The 15,500-nt window shown below is 36.6% G+C and overlaps 1 protein-coding gene across 1 annotated transcript; it reads right to left on the bottom strand.

The window, feature by feature from the left end:
* Positions 1 to 9,133: 9,133 nt before the first annotated feature.
* On the bottom strand, positions 9,134 to 11,430 carry LOC134272448 (uncharacterized). The gene is made up of 5 exons (XM_062754678.1): positions 11,425 to 11,430; positions 11,099 to 11,330; positions 10,079 to 10,999; positions 9,541 to 9,888; positions 9,134 to 9,402 (listed from the first exon to the last, which is right to left on the bottom strand). Exons 1-5 carry the CDS (start codon positions 11,428 to 11,430, stop codon positions 9,134 to 9,136), a joined length of 1,776 nt encoding a protein of 591 aa, XP_062610662.1.
* Positions 11,431 to 15,500: the final 4,070 nt, after the last annotated feature.

A 15,500-nucleotide genomic window follows, 5' to 3' on the forward strand; every position in this document is an offset into this window, starting at 1 on the left:
CTAATTGAACAATTAGCCGTCTAGTAAGACATTCTGCAAGTTAAAACGTGACAAAAAAGTAAAAATAGAGTCTAAAATAGTTCTCACTTATTTGAATTTACACTCAAAAATTTCCTTCACCAGTCAAAAACAAGACGGTTGGAAAGAAATTTCACAAAAATAATTTCAAGATTGTTATTTAAGGTTTCGTCAAAGGTCAACATGTTCAAAAATTTATTTTTACAATAGCCCCAAAACTATATCAGGTATAAAGTTAAACCTTTTACAGTTTATCAATTTTTCATTGATTAACAGATAGAAAGGATCACTTGATAAAAAAAAACTTGGAAAAAATAGTAATTAGTAAAATTCTTCTTAAAAATGCATATATATTTTCAAAAAATACACCTAATTAATTCCGTGCTCTTAGTGAAAACCATTATTGCAGAAACAAAATATGTTTATCAATGAAGGGCAAGTTGGACTTAGATAGTCTCTGGAAAGTTGTTTTCCCTGTTTATTTTGTCCAAATGTTAACACTTGAAAGTGAAAGTACATTGCAAATGGCGGGTTCTAAAGGGGTCTTGTCTTTATACATGTCGTGCTTTCAATAGCAGCCTTTCAGAGACCATTCACGTCCAACTTGCCCTTCGATGATAAACATATTTTATTTCTGCAATGATGGTTTTCACAAAAAGGATAGAATAAAGCAGGTGCATTTAAAAAAAAAAAAATGCACATTTTCTGATACAGTTTTTCTCCAAAAAAATCTTTTTTGAAATATTTGTTATCAAGTGATACTTTCTATCTATTAATCAATGATATACAATGAAACCTGTCTAATCTGACATGCACAGGGAGACAAATTTTGTGTCGGAATAGACAGGGTGTCGGATTACACTGTGTAAAGAAACATAGAAAGTAGTAAAATGGAAACAAATTTAAATGTCGGAATTCACAGTGTGTTGGATTACACAGGTGTCGGATTAGACAGTTTTCACTGTATTTATAAACTGTAAACGTTTTGACTTTATACCAGATATAGTTTTGGAGCTATTGCAAAAAGATTTTTTAGACACGTTGACCTTTGACGAAACCTTAATGTTTTAACCCACCAGTGCACGCAAAAGAAACTATAAAGCTGAATAGAAGAACAGTATTAGCTTTATCCATGCTCATTAATTGTTATTTTCAATATTTTGGTTGACTTGTTTTATGACTAGTGGACTTTTACGAGAAGCGCTGACTTCTACAGTTGACGTTTACTTGGACATTTAAACTTGTATGATGTACGAAAGTACAGAATTGATAATACATAGGAAAACCTTTCTAGTGGTCAAAGGTATGGTTTTAGGGGCACTAACATGTGAAGACCGGGAGTTTAGGGTAGGGTGGTTGTTGTTTTCTTCAAGAACAACTTATACGTGCATTGAAATAACCCCTTATTTTAGTTTAATTAAATGTTGAGCTAAATATTTATACCCTAAAAGAGCTACCGTACATAGCTCTAGTGTAAAAGTCAGCGTCAACTGTAAAAGTCAGCGCTTCTCGTAAAAGTCCATTGCTAGGCTTTTTTTTAAATTTTATTTATTTATTATTATTTTTTTTTTACGAAATTTCACTATTTAATGTTACGTCAGCATGATCAATACACACAGCGCAAGGTTTGTTTGAACGGTTGACAAAGGATGCTTACTCGTCCATGACACCTGATCTTAACACTGGTATTTCCGGGGATCGGTGTTCATTATACCCTATCACACATTTTTAAAAAAAATATTTATTATTGTCAGATTTTTTATAAAGATCGTTGACTGGGTGTTTGACACACATTTTTCATTGTTTTCCATCGTTGTAACGTTGAGCAAGGTAATGCAATGGTGAACTCGTTAGTTGAGGTTCACGATCTGACTCAAAGGCACTAGTTTCGTATACGTGGCACCCCTTCTCATTTTTATCAAAAGGTAATTAACTTATTTCCAGGTACCCCCGCTTCAAGTTTCTATTTTGAAAATATTTCAATCATTAACCTACTTTAAAATGACATTGTCACGACACCCTAAGCTTGATCAGTGATAACAAGATTGTTGTTGTATTTACAATTTTATATAAAAACATATACAAGTGTACAAATATACGAAATGAAAATTAAAGAACAATTTCAAAATGTCATTTACCGTTCATCTGGGACCACGTTCCTAAGCCGTCCACGTCCAATCCTTGTTACAGTCCATGTCATACGGGTACCACGCCCTTGCACTGAATGCCACAACGTCCGCGACGTCCCACGCCAATCCAAAACGTCTTAAGCGTCTGCAGTGCTGACTACATCCAGGAAACCACGTTTCCCTACACACGGTCTCGGCCTAGCGTACCACGCCCTCGTGTAGTCGTCCAGGTTGCCATCGCCGACAGCACAAAACCATCGTGTAACCACACACATGCATATATATGTACAGAAACCTTCAACAAATATGCGTAGACATAATAACAGCTTGACCCCAAACGGGCTGCCTTACAACACATCATAAATGCTTACACATACAGTTGTTCAAACATAGTTTTAACTAATCTGTATCACACCGATTCGTACGGCAAAGCAAAATAATGTACATTATAACGTTACACTCTGAGTAATAAACTTATATCATTACTGTACTCTTAAACTCACGGCATGTGGACGTTGTCATATATTACGAGTGTTTTATGTACGACTTGTTTTGTATCGGGATGACCGGAAGTCAGTTTATTAAATATTCCATGTTGTGACCAGTGTGTTTTATATGGTGTCAGAAGTGATCTAACAAAATCACACCCATCCACAGCCCATCATCTCTAAAAAGGACGATAGAAAGTCTTTTGGGATCTCACCCAAACATGAACTGGGAAAGTAATGACCTCGAAGGGTCATGGAAAGAATTTAAACAACATGCAGAATTTGTCTTCACCGGACCGCTCAAGTCAAAATCAGAAAGTGAGAAATGTGCGTATTTAATGATATGGGTTGGAAACAAAGGCAGAAATATCTTTGCAACCTGGAATCTGGACGAAGATGAAAGAAACTGAGCGTACATTACGAGAAATTTGAGAAATATGTCAAGCCGAGGACGAACATCATCTATAACAGGTACCGATTTCAAACTAGAGTTCAGGGAGAAACAGAGACATTCGATCAATTTGTTACCGAGTTAAAATTGCCAGTCAAAGATTGCACTTATGACAAAAGTGAAGAAATGGTTAGAGACAGAATAGTAATAAGTGTGAGAACACACAAGATACGAGAGAAACTTATAAAGGTAGGATCGGATCTAACCTTGCAAAAAGCACTCGACATAGCACGTCTGCATGAACAATCAACGACTCAAGCGAGACAGATCTCGGGGGAAGATGCATCTGTACATGTCATTCACAAGAAGTCGCATTCCGAGCAACCAAAATCTTCACAACAATTTGCTAATCCACGCAAGAAAGCTCACACAAACAGAAATCAATATTCAAAGAAAAAATGGCATCATAACAAACTTCCACAGACAAATGAATGTTCGCGATGGAGATATGAACACAATACCTCAGTGTGTCCTGCCAAAGGAAACAAATGCCATAAATGTGGTCATGTGGTCATTCGGATCACTTTGCGAGAAAATGCCACTCGAAAGCTAAACGTGTGAATGCCGTTGATACTTGTTCTTCCGATAGTGAAAACGACTCGTGTGAAGAGTTATATCTTGGTTATATAACAGCCGACTTTAACGTGGTGGATACAGAATGGAGTGAAGCCATTGAAATCAACGACAAAACCATTCGATTCCAATTGGACACAGGTGCAAAATGCATTGTGTTACCGTTGACAACACTTGAGGAGCTAGGACTGAATTGTGACCAACTGTCTGCGTCGAAAACAAATCTGAAGTCATACAGCGGACACAGAATCAAACCTGTTGGTAATATTGTACTGCAGTGTAAATATCAAGATCGCACAAGTGACATTGTGATTGAAGTTGTTGACTTACCTTCAGAACCAATTCTTGGAACTGCGTTTTGTTCAACAATGGGACTTGTAAAACGAGCCTACAAACTTGACCATGTAGAAATAACGAACATTCCTAAGGACATTCAATCAGAGTATGGAGATGTGTTTAAGGGTCCAGGACTCTTGCCAGTAAAACAGGACATCAGGATTGACCCGTCGATACCTCCAGTAATTCACCCACCTCGGCGTGTACCAATTGCGCTCCGTGACAAGATCAAAGATGAACTTGATCGCATGGAACAATCGGGTGTTATTGTTCCGCAGAAAGAACCTACAGCATGGATCAACTCTATGGTTACCGTCCAGAAACCGAATGGAAAACTACGCATTTGTATAGACCCCAAAGATCTCAACAAAGCTATCCGCAGAGAACATTATCCTCTTAAGACAATAGAAGATGTCACACAGCAGATTACTGAAGCAAAGATGTTTTCGAAACTTGACGCCACATCCGGCTTTTGGCAAATTGGACTCAGAGAAGAGAATTCAAAGCTCTGCACCTTCAATAGCCCATATGGACGCTACAGATTCACGAGGCTACCATTTGGTATCAGCTCAGCGTCAGAAATCTACCAACGCACAATCTCAGAGATGGTCAGAGACCTGGAGGGTTATGAAGCGATAATAGATGACATTTTGATCTGGGGTAAAGACAGGCAGCAGCATGACCAAAGATTGAAAGCCGTCAGGAACCGAATTCGGGACTACAACTTAAAACTGAGTCCAGAGAAGTGCCAGTTCAGAAAAGACCACATTGCGTATGTAGGTCACGTGTTTACCTCTGCAGGGATCCAGCCAGACCCTGAAAAGATTCGCACTGTGAAAGACATGCCTGCGCCTCAGAATGTATCCGAACTACAGACATTCCTAGGATTCATACAATACCTTGGAAAGTTCCTACCAAACCTGTCTGAAGCGAGTGCACCACTCCGATCGCTCCTGGAAAAGGACATTCTCTTCCACTGGGAGAAACCACAGGAAGACAGCTTCCATACCTTGAAGCACCTTGTGAGCAACACACCTGTCTTGCGCTATTACGACCCAAAGAAACCACTCGTATTAACAGTGGACGCAAGCTCTAAAGGACTCGGTGCAGCACTCATACAAGAAGGTCAGCCTATTGCCTACGCATCGCGTGCTTTAACAAAAAGCCAACAAAATAACGCCCAGATTGAAAAAGAGGCGTTGGACATTGCGTACGGATGTACAAAATTTCATCAATATGTATTTGGTCGTCACGTATTGGTGGAAAGTGATCATAAGCCACTCCAATCAATATTTCGTAAACCGCTTTACTAAGCACCTGCTCGACTACAGTCACTTCTGCTCACACTACAACGTTATGACATAGAAGTTCATTACAAACCAGGCAAGACTATGTTCATTGCGGACACTCTCAGCCGAGCCTTCATGAATGAAACAAAGGAACAGCTTATGCCCGACATTAAAACCAGCTCAATCAGTTACTAACCAATGTCTCCAGTACAGTATGAACGCTTTCAGCAAGCCACTCATGACGACCCAGAACTGCAAACTTTACAGGCCGTTGTAAAACCGGGATGGCCCAACACCAAAGATAGCATACCAAACTCAACCTACCCTTACTGGCCATTCAGAGACGAGATTACATGCATCGATGGATTGATGTTTAAGGGATACAAAATCATTGTACCATCAACACTACGGAAAGAAATGCTAGATCGTATACATAGCTCTCATCTTGGAACAGTGAAATGCAAAAATAGAGCTAGAGAAACATTATTCTGGCCAGGAATGACGTCATCGATTCAAGAGGTAGTTGAAAGATGCTCAATTTGTGCATTGAACAGCAAGTCAAACCCCAAAGAACCAATGCTAGAGACAGAAACACCATCTCGTCCATGGTCCATCATATCAGCTGATTTATTTGATTTCAAAGGACATTCATACTTGGTCTGTGTTGATCACTTCTCAAAATGGCCCGAATTTGCAAAACTTGAAAACCAAACCAGCGACAACACAATCCTACACCTGAAAGGTATTTTTTCTCGCAACGGGATACCAGACAAGTTAATATCCGACAACGGACCGCAGTTCGCTTCTGCAAATTTCTGAGAATTTGCTAAAGACTATGGTTTTGTGCACAAGACAACAAGCCCGCACTTCCCGCAGGTAAATGGACAGATAGAACGTACTGTCCAAACAGTAAAACAACTAATGCGGAAATCAACTGATCCATACATAGCCCTACTTGCATACAGAAATACTGCCATCGACATGCTAGGAAAGTCTCCGGCACAACTATTCTTCAACAGTCGTCTAAAAACCGACTTACCTGAAGAATCACCTCTGTTGGAACCAAACTCTGTTGGGCATGCAAGACGCTCAAGAACGCCTGAAAACTCGCAAATACCAACAAAAGCTGAACTACGATGCTCATGCTGGAAAGGAATTGCGTGATCTCTATCCTGGAGAAACCACAGTTATGCGACACGACAACAAATGGACTCCCGCCGTAGTCGTACAACAGCACAGCTCTCCAAGATCGTATGTTCTCCAAGCGCAGTCCGGAAAACGGTACCGACGAAACAGACGTCATATCAGACCAACCTCCGCGACGTTCCCAGATAAACATGAAGTTGATGAACCGATTCTTCCTCCTCCGTCAGAGAAATCCAATGAACCGTTCCAATCGAATGCTGGACAAACCGCTATCGAGAAACCGTCTCAGGGAGTTTAACTGTCCAATCCGACAACATCCGTCCCGAGTACCATCTGCACTAGATCCGGGAGGAATGTGGTGTGTCCATCCAAATTCAAGGATTTTGTGAAATAAGCAATTAGTGAATTTGTGAAATGATCAATACCAATTGTTCAGAATTTAAGTTTGTGATGCATGCAGCATAATATAAGATTCGTCATTGTAGAATTCAGTATTTGTAATACATGTGCAAAATGTGTTGATAATGTTGTTTTATAAAACAGTTGTGGAACTATTTCAATTTTGATGATTTGACATTTCTTTATTTACAGCTATTGACATTCATTTACAAACAAACTGTGAATTTAAAGCTCTAGTCATTATCATTAACTTCTAGTCAGTCAGTCACTATGTACATCAGTATTATTTTGGCTAATTGTCCTTTGTCTCTAAAAGGGGGGATGTCATATATATTACGAATGTTTTATGTACGACTTGTTTTGTATCTGGATGACCGGAAGTCAGTTTAATAAATATTCCATGTTGTGACCAGTGTGTTTTATAGACGTGGTAAAACTCCCGTATACAATTCAAACACTTTTTTGGATAACAATATAAACACTGCATTACTTTTATATATAATAAATGTAAGTAAATTGCACTTACCCTGATTGGAGATTCAGTTACCACGAATGAAACTACCTAACCCTCCATGGGCATGTAAAACTACTTTCACTTGCGCTGCCCAAGACAAACCTGACATCGCCTTATATAGCGACTGGACAAATATTTAAATCACCTGAGCGTCAAAATGGGGCTCCTTGCAGGTTAAGGAGGCTGGCGGGTCAACAATTTAATCCCAAATTAACCACCAGATTTAACTTATTTTTTTATATACGGTATATTTAGCTGTCAACTATCATTTGGCAAAGAAAAAATTCATATATTTTAGTTTTAAAATTTTACCATTTTGTATATCTTTATATGAAGCTCTCCTTTTAAAGGAGATTGAAATAGTCTAAAAATGGCTGCCACCCCCTAGCCTCGTTAAATACTAAATACAAACATTGGTCACCACAGGACAATACTAATAAAATATAAATAAATGAACATATAACAAAATCGGCATTGATTGTGATATCACCTCCCCAATTCAAGAAAGTTCACTGAACTTTTGCAAAACTCACAATCAACAAAGAAAAAAAAAACATGTACAAAACTACAATGTTCATAATGTCTCACTCAAATCCTACAACCTACTTAGACAATCAACACCAACGTTCTCTGATCCTTTATTCACCACAATACGGAACCTATAAAGTTACAAAAGTAATACCGTCTTTCTCTTTCACAGTCATAAAGGGTGAACAATATGGAATGTTGAAATTTCCAATCACTCCCGACTTCATGTTTTTAACTTCCTCACACACCTCATCACGAGTTGTAAAAGGTAAAGGGTATGGTTTGGATCGCACAGGCTTTTTCACTCGTCAATTTTATATGATGCTCATTCAATGTCGTACATCCTGGAATATCTGATAACACATCACTATACTCTTCAAGTAACGATTTCACTTGTTCACGTTCACTTATTGTCGTCAATTCATCACTTACTTTGACATCACTGGGTTTCTCCTTCGAAGTAGGTAGTGTTGAATCTATCAGATCATTGTCATCAACTTAATAATCTTCCTAAATATCTACCATAGCTGCACTAGCGACACCTAAGATACCATTACCAGCATCAACACAACATTCATTCCTGTCAAAATATAACTTGAGCATATTTGCATGGAATGTCTTAATTTTGCCGTTCATGTCTATTCTATAATCAACTTTCCCAAATTTCTTCACTATCTCAAAAGGACATTTCCATTGCATTAACAATTTGTTGCTATCTGTTGGTAAAGGTACAAGCACCTTCTCACCTACTGACATGTCTCTGTTTTTAGCATTCCTGTCGTACTGTGCTCGGTAACGTTCGGATGACTTCTTTAAATTTTCTCTGGCTAACTGACAAGTTGACTCTAGGCGCTCTCTAAGATCGACATCATATTGATAAGTACTTCTCACCTCAGAATCCGTCTCTTCTTTTGTCCAAAGCTCTCGTAGGATTCGCATCGGACCTTGACTCTGTGTCCGTATACCAATTCGAATGGCGAAAATCCCAAGCTTTCCTGTGGGGCATCTCGATAGGCAAAAAGTGCTGCTGAGAGGTATTTGTCCCAGTCTTTTGGACGCTCTGAACACAGTCGTCGAAGAATTTGCCTCAGGGTACCATTAAATCTCTCCACCAAGCCATTACACATCGGGTGATAGGGTGTCGTGGATAACCGTTTCCTCGAAAGTAAACGACTTACTTCACCCATCTACTCTGAAGTAAACTGTGTCCCCATGTCTGTCAGCATCTCTTAAGTAACTCCGATTCTGCAAAATATATCTACTTAACCCTCAGCTACTCTTGCAGTCTCTATACCTTTGAGTGCAACTGCTTCTGGATAGCGTGTTGAAAAGTCAGCTAAAGTTAAAATATAACGATTAACGTTATCAGTCATTGGCTCTGTTTGTTCCGCCAGATCAACAGCTACGCGTCTGAATGGCTCTTCTATGATCGGCATAACACTAATCGGAACTTCAGTTGTCCTACCTTTAAGAGTAGTCCTCTGACATATGTCGCACGATCGACAAAACCGTCTTGCGTCACCCTGGACTCCTGGCCAGTAAAACTCAGCTAACACTTTATCAATTGTCCTTGATGTTGCTTAATGACCTACCATTAAAGACTCGTGTGCAAGTGATAAAACTTTCATTCGGTACTTCTTAGGAACAACTTGTTGAGTAAACTGCTTACCATTCTCGACTTTCTCTGACTGCAAAACCCGAAACAGCATACCTTTCTTCAAAATGTACTTCATTCTGTTATCGTTGGTTTCCTTTCCAACCAAAGCTCTGAGATTCTTCAGCGTCTCGTCTTCTTCCTGTGCTTTCAACATATCCTCTGGACAAACTTCAGATTCTATTATTTCTGGAACAGAAAGAGGTTTTATCATCTTACCTTCCATGCGTTTCTGTTGTCTAGTCACTAAAGCATTCACAACACTAGGCTTCCAGTCCTTGTTCGGATCGTGAGGATCTCTAGCATGCGGAATGTTTCCGATAATCAAAGGGTATAATGGAGCTTTTAGGCACCACGCATTCACTTCTCAAACAAAATACGGGTGTGTCAACATTCACCTTTGCGATAGTGGTTTCAATTTTGGATCTGTCTGCCAAAACACACACTTGTTGGTCTCCAGTAAGTTGATCATCATGGAAAAGGCTCCTACGCACTATAACGCCATTGCATCCCGTGTCTCTAAGTACTTGAACAGATTGATCATTAATTTCACCAACACAAACAGGAATCTGATCTGAGAAATTAGCCACACTGCAAGCTGTTGTAGTTAATAAGTCTGACGAATTTGCCATTGAAAATGTTGAAGCTGATGTTATAGACGTAATAGCAGAGCACTTGCCTGAATCTTTATGTTCCTTTGAACTGCTTTCTGACTCACTTGAAGTATCAGCTCTTATCGCAAAGCTAAGATTCTTGTTTGTTGATTGGTTACACTGCAAAGCTATATGTCCTGGCCTGGAACATTTGTAGCATCGAATATCCTTCCCTGCCCTGTTCTGTTGTGAAAAGGACTGACCATTAGTCTTCGGCACTTGCTCCTTCTGACTGCGTTGATCTCTTGCTGCGACTGGATTCCTGTTTTCAAATGTCGTTTCATTTTTGCTAGAAGAAACTAAAGTTAATAAGTTTACATGACGTGCTTCTTTGATCTGATCCTCTAACATACACATCTCTTCGATATTTTTTAGAATACGCTCCTTTAGGAACAACGCTAAGTCTCTATTACAAATTGATATGAACTGATCTCGCAACACTAAGTCATATAGTCCGTTGTAGGTATTGTTAACTTTTCCAAACTCAATCCATCTATCTAGATAACTTCCTAAACGAACTGCGAATTGTATAAAGGTTTCACCTACCTCTGGTCTACACCTACGGAAATATTCTCGAAAACCGCCCTCTGTTTTCTCGAATCTCCTCAGCAAAGCTGTTTTAAGGGCTGCATAATCAAGAGCCTTTTCTTGTGGAAGTAACGCATAGACATCAAGAGCTCGTCCTTTAAGTAATGCACTTAAGTTCACGGCCCACATTCCTTCGTTCCACTTCTGTGCTGTAGCGTATCTTTCAAATCGTCTAAGAAAAAAGTCTATGTCATATTTAATCTCATCAAAGTATGGCATTTTAGGAACCTTTGCTAATGAACCATCAGATATGTCTGACTTAGCAGCTTTAGATTCTGTCTCTTTCAAACTCAACTGATATTTAAGTTCTTGTACATTAGCTTGTTACTTACTTTCCAATGCATCTAGTGATTTCTTTTCTTCTAGTCGGAGCTTCTCTACTTCCAACTCTTCTCTCTTCAATTCATAGTCTCTGTCCTCCTTTTGTCTCTCTCTTTGCTCAACTCTGAGTTCTCGGAGATGTGCCTGCTGTTCTCGGGTGAACCTCTGAAGATCCGCTACTGTCAAGTCCAAACTTTGACCATATGCAGTCAGCTCTTTTAACAAATCCATCTCAAAAATCACCTGTAATTAAACCAAACCTCAAACTACATAAATTGACACAAAATAGCAAAACAAAATATCACTCCGGGGAAACCGAACTAAATCGAAATCAAACCTTCATTATACAAACTAATTCATGGTAAAGTCCTCCTCTCAGGGTCCCTTAACTTCTCTCTGAACGTCTCTCTACAACAATACAATAAAAAAAATTATAACTTCAATACATGAAAATACTACAATATCTTTTTTCAAACGTTCAATTCAATTTACACAAAAACATTCTTTAAAAAAAAACAATCACTGATCAAAGCTAACAACATCATCCCACTTCTGACACCATTTGTCACGACACCCTAAGCTTGATCAGTGATAACAAGATTGTTGTTATACCCCCGCTTGAAAAGCGGGAGGGTATATAGTAATCGTTAATTCCGTCCGTCTGTACGTCTGTCCGTCCGTCTGTATGTCCGTCCGTCCGTCTGTTATGCTCTTATCCGCAATTCCTCTCATACCACTGAAGGAAATTTAATGGAACTTTCACAGAATCTTTATTACATATTGCCATTGTGCACCTCCTATTTTACTTTTTGATCTGCCATTTTATTCATATGGGAGGCGGGGGATATCATTTAGTGAGCTCATTGCTCACAGTACCTCTAGTTTTTTTTTTTAAATCCGAAGTCCTGGCGAAAGTTGATTGGACTTAATTGCATAATTTGGAAAATATTTAAGGTATCAAGCTAAAATTTTCAACATTTTTTTTTATTTATTTTTTTTTATTGAAACTTTCACACATATTACAAACATTACAAACTTCTGTATGGATATATGTACAATCAAAATCAAACAAGACTAATTATGGTTGGAACATACAAAATTAGTGTAAAAGTTTATGAAGAGAGAGAGAGAAAGAGAGAGAGGGGGAGAGAGAGAGAGGGGAGAGAGAGAGAGAGGCAGGTAAGCATTACATATTGTGCCCTAAAACATAATCAGTTTTCTTTAAGCTTACCATATGAAATTAAAAAAAAAAGAAAGAAAAAGGGGGAAGCTAAAGAAATACTAGTGCAGTGCAGTTTTGAGGGATTTTCTAATAATTAATATTGAAAAAATTGAAAAAAAGAACTGATGATAATAATTACAAAGAAGGTAAATTAATTAAAGTATAACAACCCATTTCTGCCAGAAAGTATTAAAATCTGTCAGTTTTTTATCATCTATTATGGTGTGTTTTAAAGCTTTAAAATATGAATTAATAAATTCAAAAGACCTTGGATAGATGGACAGGTATTCTGACAACGAACTTTATAAATATAATGCTTCATTAATATCAACATAGTTTGAAGTATTCTGAATTTTCATTTGTGTCTTCTTCACCAAAAATAAACGATTTTGCATTGAGATTCAATTCAATGTCTTTGGCTTGACATAAACGTATGAATTTTTTTAAGAATTGCTGAACAACATTACATTACCAGATTAAATGATAAATTGTTTCCTCTTCATCTTCACAAAAAGTACAACACTTAGTGTCGGATTTACCTATTTTATACATGAGACTATTTGTAGTTAGAATATGATGATTAACTCTGTATTGAAACCATTGTAATTTACAATCCCGTGTCACAAGGAATGGAAGATTATAAATTGTTTTCCATTGTATATCAGTTATTTCAAAATATCTAGCCCACTTATTTTTACCTGAAGGTTTGATAACTGGCTTATTTAAAATATCATACATAGGTTTTGATCCTTTCCTGGTATTGATAAATATTTTGATATTAAAGGGAATCATTGGTCTTTGCATTAATCCATTTCTATAAAAATTGTATTTCTTTAAGTCTGCTAGTATTGTCTGTCTTATACCATTGTATGTCACATAATTTATTTTAATTTTAAATTTATTTTGTAGATCCTCTAATGATAGAAAATTGTTATGTTCATCTTGGAGATCTAACACATGAGTAATACCATTTTCATACCACAATTTATAAAAGACAGATTGTTTTCCAATTTTAAAATTTTTATTCAACCATAAAGGTTGGTTAACATATTCATTCCAGTCTGTAATTTCAGAATTATCTTGGATTTCCCGAAAAGCATTGAATGTATCCTTCCAAAACTGATTGTGTAAACACTTAAAGTTTGATAAACATACTGATCCTGTATTTATTAGTTTGTTAGTATCAATTATATTTTCAAGCAAAATTTTCCATTTGGAGTTTTTGTCATTAATAATTCTCCTTATCCATGTTGATTTCAAAGCTTTTATATAACAGCCAATATCAATCATTTTTAAACCACCATGTTTATATTGCTGTGTAACATCATTTCTTTTAATTTTATCAACATTTGATTTCCATAGAAAATTGAAAAGTATATTGCTCAAGTTTTTCAGAAAATTAATTTGTGGGGTTGGTAAGGATATAAACAAATGGTTAAGTTGAGATACAAGAAGTGATTTGATTAGAGTTATCCTCCCAATCGGTGTTAAGTTTCTTTTATTCCACTGATCTATAATTGATTTGATTTTAACAAGTTTTTTTTGTCATAATTTAATCTAGTAATCTTTGCAAGATCTACATCATAATAAATTTCAAGAAGTTTAAAATTGGTTGTCCAGATAAATTCCATCTCTGGACAAACTCTGTCATTAGAATATTTCTTACTACCTATCCATACCACTTGGGTTTTTGACCGATTTATCCTTAGTCCTGACATATCATAAAATTCTATTATTTCCTTTGTTAAAGCCTGAAGTGATTTTTCTGACCCATCTAAAATTATCATTGTGTCATCAGCATACTGTGACATTAAAAATTCAGTATTTCCTATTTCAATTCCCTTAATGTCTTTATTGTTTTTAATCTTTATTGATAATATTTCTGCACAAAGGAGAAATATATATGGTGAAATTGGGTCCCCTTGTCGACAACCGCGTCCTAATTTGAAAAAGTTGGATAAAAAACCAGCCTGGGTCACACATGAATTTGAATTACATTGAAAAGTTTTTATCCATTTACAAAAAGATTGTCCAAAATTGAAAAAAATTAGGGTTTTTTCTATAAATTTCCATGAAACTGTGTCAAAAGCTTTTTCAAAGTCTATCATAACTAACATTCCAGTGATTTGCTTTAATTCAGTATAATCCATCAGATCGTATATAAGCCGTGTATTTTCTCCAATATATCTCCCAGGTATGAATCCTGTCTGATCTGAACTTATTATTTTAGGTAAAACTTGTTTTATTCTTTGTGCTATACAACCTGATCCAATTTTATAAATCACATTCAACAATGATATTGGTCTCCAGTTACTAAGCTGAAATTTACTTTTGCCCTCTTTGGGTATACATGTAATTATTCCCTGTTTTTGTGTGGAGGAGAGTTCCCCATTTTCATAACCGAAGTTTAATGATCGAACAATAAAATGACCCAGATTTTTCCAAAATACTTAAAAAAATTCTGCAGTAAATCCATCACTACCCGGGCTTTTATTATTAGACATTTGTTTTAACACATTTGATACCTCTCTATAAGAAATCTTTCCTTCTAATAGAAAACTTTCATGTTCATTTAACTTTGGGACATTATACTCTTCTAAAGACTCTCTAAGATTTAAATTATGATCCTCTTCTTGAGGCATGTATAATGTTTTATAAAAATTTTCCACTTCTAAGAGAATTTTACATTGTTCTGTTATCCCCACTTGTTCATTATTTTCTGTTTTAATAAGTTTAGGAATTACTTTGTTTGTAAAATTTCTATTCTCAAGATTTAGAAAATAATTTGTTGGTTTTTCATCATCACTGATCCATCTGGCTCTAGACCTTATCACATTTCCCATTAATTTATGTTGTCTTATTTGTTCTAGTTCTCTTTTTTTCTCAGTTAATTTTTCTATAGAAGACGCATATTCCTCTTCTAGTTTCGATATATCCTGGATTAAAACTTTTTCTCTCTGTACATTCTTTTTTTTAAAAATTACTTCCATAAGATATTGTTTTAGCTCTTAATTCCATAATAGCGTCTCAAGAAATAATTGATCATTAATAGTTAAATGAATTTCAGAGTTTGGTATTTCATCTATAGAATTTTCTACGTATATTGGAACAGCGTATTGTTTTTTAATTACATTAATATGATTGTTTATCAGTTCAATATAGTCAGGATACTTCAAAAGAGAATTGTTGAA

Source organism: Saccostrea cucullata, unplaced genomic scaffold (genome assembly GCF_032062105.1).
Source record: "Saccostrea cucullata isolate Sc308-1 unplaced genomic scaffold, CSIRO_AGI_Scuc_v1 ctg714, whole genome shotgun sequence".
NCBI lineage: Eukaryota > Metazoa > Mollusca > Bivalvia > Ostreida > Ostreidae > Saccostrea > Saccostrea cuccullata.